The sequence below is a fragment of the Lutra lutra genome, chromosome 5 (assembly GCF_902655055.1).
Source record: "Lutra lutra chromosome 5, mLutLut1.2, whole genome shotgun sequence".
NCBI lineage: Eukaryota > Metazoa > Chordata > Mammalia > Carnivora > Mustelidae > Lutra > Lutra lutra.
This window is the reverse complement of record NC_062282.1, coordinates 69,346,748-69,355,689: the sequence shown is the minus strand read 5'-3', so window position 1 is coordinate 69,355,689 and position 8,942 is coordinate 69,346,748. Positions and strand designations below refer to the sequence as shown.

General features: G+C 35.5%; 1 protein-coding gene across 1 annotated transcript in view; it reads right to left on the bottom strand.

Moving 5' to 3' along the window:
* Positions 1 to 137: 137 nt before the first annotated feature.
* ADAMTS19 (ADAM metallopeptidase with thrombospondin type 1 motif 19) overlaps positions 138 to 8,942 on the bottom strand; it is a 273,564-nt gene continuing 264,759 nt past the window's right edge. The window contains exons 22-23 of the mRNA XM_047731597.1: positions 3,796 to 3,973; positions 138 to 1,772 (exon numbers count right to left, since the gene is read on the bottom strand). Coding sequence (XP_047587553.1) covers positions 1,621 to 1,772; positions 3,796 to 3,973 — 330 coding nt within the window. The 3' untranslated portion in view covers positions 138 to 1,620. The remainder of the gene's footprint in view (positions 1,773 to 3,795; positions 3,974 to 8,942) is intronic.

Sequence of the window (8,942 nt, the reverse complement as noted above, 5' to 3'; positions counted from 1 at the left end):
CCATCTAGAAACTAAATACCCCCTCCGCTTTAAATGAAGCCTCACAAATGCACAGGTGTAGAGGTTTTACTCTACTTACACTCTATCACGTGAGCCTGCACAATTTCAGGGCAAAAGACAGAAGACCCCTCCCTGGGTTAGAGGCAAAGGACTTTATTACTCACTGCAAGAGCAGTAGCAGAGAGTCAGCATTTTCTGGCACTGGTTTCCTTACCCCTAATTGCCCCAGAGGGACATGAAGAGAGCCACATAATATCTGCACATGCAGTGGCTTGTACCACAGGAGAGGGACCCCCATTTTAGGGACAGAAACCTATTTATAATGAGAAGTCAGCACGTCTGCCCTTTGCTCCACCATCTCGATCTTCTAAGGCTGCTTGTTATACAAACATTCCTTAGAAGATGGTCCCGAGCAAGAGTAGATGGTTCCGAGATGTGCAGAGATGGAAGAGACCTATGAAGAATGCCTCCCAATAGGAAGCTTCACAAATTTTATTGAAAAAAAAATCTAGAAATCATGTGAATCATGTACAACATTTTCTCACAAGAAAACATTTAAGCTGGTTTTTTAACGTTTCACAGAAGTGTAAAACATTTTTAGTTTTCAAAAGGAAAAAAAACACAATGAAACTACCACAGTATTATAAGTTTTTTTTTTCTTGTTTCTAGGGAAAAAGCTGAAAAATATTTGGTAAATTTTTTCCTTATGATTTGTGAGGCTAAGTACTATACTCTTTAACAAATCTGCTAAAAAGATACAAGAAAATGGGTGGATCACTGCTTTCTTTGTTCAAAATATTTCAAAAAGCTAAAATCTAATGACAACATGTTAAAATAATACATATTTTTGTAGGATGTTACCATTTCTATAATGGTTTCTCTACACTATATCAACAGTGCAATGGTGATTCAGTGTAAATCATTACAGTGTTTCATTGTTACAATACTTGTGTTCAAGTACATGTTCATGAACATGATCAAAGTCTCTATTTTGACTTTTCTTTTCCATTATTAAAATAAGGTTATAATTACAGTAGAATTTTTTCCTGTGGATTTCTCTAAATCTGAACCAAATTCATAATACATTCTCTAAAAACCTGTTCAACACTATGAGGTTTGTTATGTTTACACATTTCCTGTAGCTTACAGAAAATGGGCTAATTCTGCATCAGGACACCAAAACCCAAAAATGACTTCTCTCCATATAAAACTAAACTATTACACTAAGTTAGTATACATTCTGGATAACTCAGCGGTATTGGCGGGGAGAGAACAGCGCCTTAGAGACAGCCCTAACTGAAAAAAAAAATTTTTTTTTTTAAGAGCCTAATGATCTTATTTTTTTCTTATTTCCCCCCCCTTTTTATTTTGATTCTGGAAACTGGATCCAACTTATTCATATAAAATTATTCATATAAATTTATGAAGCCATATAGTATAAATCGAAATATTTGCATATCCAAAACAAACACCATATTGGATGTTTGGCAGGCACAAAAATAAATTAATTTGATTAAATTATATGTAATCTGATAATATTTGGTCTGAAAAACATGCTAGTGTGTGTGTTTATAAATAATGTAATTGCAAAGAGCTGTGAGCCAGCCAGCCTGCTCGAGGTCAACTCTTCTGCTGAAGCTTTTGGGCATAGAAGTCCCTACATGTCTCACAGCAGCGCTGATACCAGCGCATGTCCTGACATAGGTTCTTCTCGCGTATCACTCGGCAGTACACGGGCCACTGATCTCCCAGGCACTTGAACGTCAGCGCGGCTGTGAAGCAGAAATGAGGGAACTCAATACAGGCAGATAGCCTAGGTGTCAGGAGTAGAAACAAGTAGCAATCATTTAAGTGGGAGGATTGTGAACATTCATGTTGACTCATTTAATACTACTGTTGACTCATTTAATACTATCTTCTGGAACTTGAAAGATACACACACACATCCTATAATAAGAAGTAAAATGAATGAATAATGGTCTCACTTAGGAGCTCATTCAGACTCATTAAAGCTAGATTTCCCAAATTCAGTGAGTTGAAATACACATGGCTTTTAAGGTTCAATTTTATGGATTTCATTTAAGTTTCTTGTGGATTTTCAGTTGAGAAGATTAAAAAGAAAAAATGACTTTGGTCACTATATCCACTTTTATGGGATATAAATGAATAAGTATGGTTATGGATGAAGCAAAGCAAATACTCTCACACTTATCCCACATTCCTTATTTCTTAGAAAGCAGACATATCTAGGTGGACTATCTGGGGATCTTGATTTTCCAGATCTTTAAAATCAGAACTGATTATCAAAACTGACTGAAATTCACAGTAATAAAATATGTGGAATCTTTCTTTTGCCACCATTCTAAGACGACTCATTATTTTACTTTCAAAACCTCAGGTTTTCCACTGTGCTTGTGTGTGTGGCCATATACCTTCAAGAAATAATAAATAGAGAAAATGCAATTTTAATTAAAATTTTTTAATCCATTATTTTCTGCCACATGATACTTCAAGAAGGACTCAAGCTAATTGCTAGAGGAAGGGATTATGTTGTTTTGAATACATGGATTTAGGGCATCTGCTCTAGGATTGCTTAACTTTTTGTCTTAACTATGCTTAATGCCATTTGAACTGATTATTTCCTAGAAACGTTAATTATTTGGCTTGAAAAATCGAATTTTTGTATTTCTATGAAGAACCAGACTTTTCCATTTGATTGAATCCTATGCATAAAAAATACCTAAGACAATTAAACTCTTTGAATTTTGGCAATATTGTTCTGTATGATTAAATTGTTTCCCTGTAGATTGTACATACAGATTAAAAGTGAAGGTAGTAAACATAAATTAACCCAATGACAGTCAGGCAGTGGTGCTGTTAAAAGTCCCTAATTGCCAAAGAAATAAAGCCTAATTCATTTATGAAAATTTTTTAGGCAAGTGCAAGCTATATTTACTTAAAATGCATAATCTACTTCTTGATGATAGATTAAACAACATGAATTGAGAATATATATGAAACTATTTATAACATAACAAACTATGTAAATCAATATGTTACCAGCATTTATTTGTATATAATATTATGTCCTTAAAGATTCAAAAACCGTTACCTCTTTTTCAGTGGTTTAGATCCAGGCACCCATTCTTCTTGAAAGCCTTTTTTACTCTATGACTCTCCAAAGGACAATTTGTACCCAGGATCAAAAGGAAGGCTATTAACAATGGAGAGATCTAAGATATATACCCCAACCTCACCCTTCCAGAGATATTACCTTCATCAATAGTTCTGCCATGAAACTGGTCAGAACACCAAATATATCTACATCCTGCAACCCTTTCTAAGATGGCCTTGAGAATGTGGCATCCATATTTTCAGGGCCAGGCTGAGTAGACAGCTTCAGGAATCCTAAGTGTTTAGTCTTTAGGATTTTTTTACCCTCTGACCATTTGCACTAAACTGTAGTTAAATATATCCCATTAAGTCAGAACCAAACTAATTCACACAGATCAAGAACAAAGCTTTACAAAAATGTGCAAAAGAGGGGCGCCTGGGTGGCTCAGTGGGTTAAGCCTCTGCCTTCAGCTCAGGTCATGATCCCGGGGTCCTGGGATCGAGCCCCGCGTTGGGCTCTCCACTCTGTGGGGAGCCTGCTTCCTCCCTCTCTGCCTACTTGTGATCTCTCTCTCTCTCTGTCAAATAAATAAATAAAATCTTTATAAAAAATGTGCAAAAGAGAAGAAGCCATGGGCATTTCCCTATTTCTCAAAACCATCCCGTTTTTGGTCTGCTTACCCAGCCTGGGTGATGTTATGGTATTTACATTAATCTTCTCATTGCAGGGCTGAAGGTGACATGGCCTGTATGCTGCAGGTTTTTCTGAAGAAAAACACTCATTTCCATGTCTTCCGGTGATCTTGTGCATGCACTGAATGACACGGGACTGCATCCCTTTGCCACAGGTAACTGAGCACTGGAGAGATACAAGATGTGTTAAAATTCCTTGTTGCTCTTTCCTTGTTCTAGATTGTGAGCTACATTTTCCATCCCTTCCTTAAAATTTAACATGAGTCACAACATCCAGAGTTGATGCAGAACGTGGGTCAGAAATGTCAATGCTTACCTCAGGCACAGTGCTGGGGCGTGAAAGACAGAGGTGAGGAAAGAAGAGGAAAGAAAGATGGAGAGTATGACTCCGAGGGAAAGAGTGAATGATGCCAGTGTTGCACTCAGGTGGACGGTGTTTAAAGTTCTAATACCTGGTTTGCAACAAATTCATTTTTTAAAAATATTTTATTTATTTATTTGAGAGCGAGAGAGAGCACAGAGGGAGTGGCAGGCAAGGGGACAGGAAGAAGCCAACTCCCGTGGAGCAGGGAGCCTGACCTGGGCCTCGATCCCAGGACCCCAGGATCATGACCTGAGATGAAGGCAGATGCTTAACCGACTGAGCCACCCAGGTACCCATAATCTGGATTTTTCTAATAAAATATCCTTTTAATAGATTACTTATATTTTAGTGAAGTAGGCTCTGTCTTCATTTGTAAGACATTTTGCAAAGAAGAACATACTCAAATGTACAATTGTCTTTTATTAGACAAGTCTTTGGGGTCCAAATGTGTCACCAGTTTTAACTTGTTACACAGATAAACGGATGCTTTTTTTTTTTTTTAAAGATTTTATTTATTTATTTGACAGAGAGAGATCACAACTAGACGGAGAGGCAGGCAGAGAGAGAGGAGGAAGCAGGCTCCCTGCTGAGCAGAGAGCCTGATGCGGGACTCGATCCCAGGACCCTGAGATCATGACCTGAGCCGAAGGCAGCGGCTTAACCCACTGAGCCACCCAGGCGCCCAGATAAACGGATGCTTATTTGACTGTGAAAATACAACTATTTTCTGGGATCAAAATTACAAGTGTAAGAGTAAATATGGCTTTGTTTCTGAAAATAATGATTTATTTATTGATCATATTATTTTCTACATAGTGAAGATTTAGCCATATTTAGCCAAATAGTTGTAGAGAATTAAATCAACTCCAAAAGACATGAACAAATCAAAGTAACACATTGTTTTTCAGGGTTGTAAGAAATGAAATAAGTAACTATAGACACATGATGACTCAAAATATATAATTTTAGTAGATAATGGCTAAATAGTGCCTTTCATAACATTTGAAAACACTTGAGAAAAAGATGTTAATTGCATTCCTTATGTAAGTTAGGTTTTGTAACAATCTGGGAATAACCTGGAAATGAAAATAGTATCCAGGAAATAATGGAAGTTCTATAATTCATTTAACCAATACAGAATCATTTCTGCCTTTGGAACTAACAGAATAAGCTTTATCACAAAATTAAATAGTCTGAAACATTTCTTTTAAATAATAACTATAAAAAATAAAAATTAAAAATAGTCTAATAGCCTTAGGATCTAATTTTCATTAGCATACCTTAGCAATAAAAAATCAGGTTCTTACTAATAATAATCTTCTTTATAAAATACTTTTTGGTAAAAATTTTATTGCATATAGGTGAAAAATGAACAGATATTTGAAACGAAACAGTTGAAATCACGAGACATCTTCTAAACTAGCTCTTACTTTATTATAGAATGTACTAAGTAATTGGATAGTTCCTTAACTCGTGTCACTATGATTAAAAAGACAGGTAAGGAGGCCTGGGTGGCTTACTTGGTTAAGCGTTGCCTTCGGCTCAGGTCATGATCCCAGGATTCTGGGATCAAGTCCCACATTGGGTTCCCTCTTCAGTGGGAAGTCTGCTTCACCCTCTGCCCCTTCCCTTGCTTGTGTTCTCTCTCTCTCTCTCAGAAGAATAAGTTAATGAAATCATAAAAAAAGGAAGGAGGTTAAAAGAAAAAAGAAACAAAATAATTCTGGCCTTGAAATGAGGAGATTGAGTTCTAATCCTGTCTCTTGCAACTAATTTACCTGGGACTTATATTTCCTTTTTGTTAAGCAAGGCATTACAGTAGGTAACTATACTTTTGGGTCTAAATTACTATGAAAGTAAAAATTCCCAATCACTGATTATTAAGAGTTACTATAGTCTGATAATTTAACTGGCAAGGCTTCTTAATAGGAAAGACTCTCTAATTTCATCATCCAATTATTCAGTGTGCCAGCCAACAGTGAAATGGCACAGTTTCTGTCAAGATGGTAGTTTGATTAAATGTCTCAGAATATCCAATCATTTATTGAATTTTCAAGTATTTATTGATCATCCATTATGTTCAGGATCCCATGAAGAAAATAAAGACATTAATAATTGTTAATATGATGAAGTTGGTACTTTCACCAGTAAACTTTATTAAGAAAACTCTAAAACATGTAAAACAGATGGTCAGGAATAGATTATGAAACAATGCAGAAGTTGGGCAATTTCATCCACTTTCAGCTAAGTGTTTAATATTTAATTAACTTATTTATTTTTAATTTTCCCCAACTGTTTAGTATTTTAAATAATGAGTTGCTTATAGAATGACAGTTTTTTGCTTTAGGATCAAAGGAAACTGATACCACTACCTCCAGAAGCTTTTAATTCATAGGATACTAACATTAGTTAGCCATTACTATTTATTTATTATATGTAAGGCAGTATTTATTATATGTCAGGCACTGTGTTAGGCCATAATTATTTTGGTATCTCACATGCAGCCCATGAACTAGTTTTACTTCTTTCACACAGATAAGATAGAGGCTCAAATAAGTGAAATAAATTGCCCAAAACTTTACACTTAAGAAGTAGTGGAACTGGAATTTGAAGTCACATATACTAAATTCAGAGATCAGGTGCTTAAGCATTACTTGATAGTAGAACATCACTAATACTCCTCTTATGTTCATAGCCACAAATCTTTCCTTGTCTTTATCCTGCCAAATGGACATCTAATCCTCGTATCTTACAATTAAACAATTAGAAGGGTTTTTTTTTGTTTTGTTTTGTTTTGCTGTAACCTAGGTTATAAGATAGGAGATAAACTTTTTTGCCTTAAAGACAATTCACTTGCATGATTTATCTTGAGATAGAGTGAGCATATAATTTTTCACCCAAATCAGGTCACTTGTGAAAGAAGTGATTAAAATTATTATTCCTATACCATAGGCATACATTGGACAGTCATGGGTAATCTGGCACATACAGTCACCTCATCTACAGATATTTTACTGGTAGATCTATGTAATAGATGATAAATACAAATGAATGGACACAGGAAATAGGTATTACATTTCAAGCATTATATTTTACACAGAATACCTTGGTTAATCTTTATCATAATCCTCATAACTTTAAAAATGAAAAGAGCGAGGTTCATAGAGATTATTTCATTCATTCATTCAATATTTACTGCAAGTCCACAATGTGCCAGACACTGTTCTGGATATTGGGATATGACAGTACATAAAATAGAGAAAAACACATGCCCCCAAGGAGTTTACATTCTAACAGGAGAGAGCAGAAAAGTAAAGAATTAAATGACACTGTACATTAGATATTGACAAGTGCCATGGAAATACTAAGGCTGGGAAGGAGAGCGTGGGAAAGTCTTGGGTCTAAGGCTTTGTAATTCATCTGGGATGATCAGAGAAGGACTCATGGAAGATGTAATGGATTTGCTCCACAAAAAAAGAGAGACAAGCATCAAATGCAAGTCTTTTGAGTCCAAATATGATAATTCTTTCCATTGTGTTTCTATACATCTCGGATTAATTTCAATGGCTTTTTATTTCTCTCTCCTTCTTCCCTTTTCGTCTTCTTTCCTACCTTCCTTCCCTCTCTCCTTCAGTCTTTTTACATAATACATTTTCAATCTTGCTCTTCACAAAAGTACCCAGTAAATTTAAAATGTATTTGAAACAAAGCAGCACTCTAGACTTCTACTAAAGGCCAAAATGCTAAAATGTCAACATCAATTTGCCAGCAACTGGTAAAGAAACACAGGGTGTGCCTGATAACTTGCCATTGATATTTCCTTTACAAGGAAAGTTCCCTGACTGGAGTATTTTAAATAGAGAGACTTGTATTGTCTGACAAAAAACTCAACAGTTAATCTTGCCCAGAAGGACCTTTGAAACAAAGCACCTCATGAATCAATCCCATGAACTAGAAGCCTTTAATTCTGAACAGGAAATGCAATCTTGATGTCCCAGATTTACCAGAGAAAAAAGGAAACCGCAATCTTTAGAACAAACTTGAACAGTTTAGAAAATTGCTCACATGATTTTGGAGTTAATTTTGACCAAGATAACAAGGTACATGGAGAACTGCTGTTGGTAATCCCTCTTTCCCACAAAAAAAATGAGCCCCGAAGTCTTTGAAAGTGAAATTTGTTTTACTGACTTAGTGATATTCATCATTTCAGATTACCTGAGAAAATTATGACCTTCCCTGCACTTGGGAACACATGGGCCATATCTTTAGATAATATCCCCATAGATTTCTCTTTTATTGGAATGAATCCTTCCTGGCCCTGGGAGATTAGTGACAACTTCTAATACTGGATTAAATTATGTTGACAGAATATCAAACACTAAGCATGATTAGGGAATTTTGGACTAATAGTCCACATTTTGGACTATTAAAACAACTAGGAAAATCATTTAGCAAATGAGAACCATGAATTCAAGTGTTGGCAAATCAATAAGAAGGCTTTATCCTCTTTTAAAACAGGATACACATTGGTAGAATCTTACAACCATTTCTGTTACCTGAAATTTTAGTTTCTGTCATTCTTATGCCAGGTAATAAGAACTAAACAACTTTATGCTACCTAAGAAAATTTCATTTGAACTAAATGAAAAAAAGTATCTGGAGAAAGAAGCAATGTACACGTTGGGGGAAGTGTATAGTGGATGTTGCCTTGGCTTATATATTTTTTCTAGAAATGGTCAAGGATGACCTGGTGTTAGATACAGATAAAAGT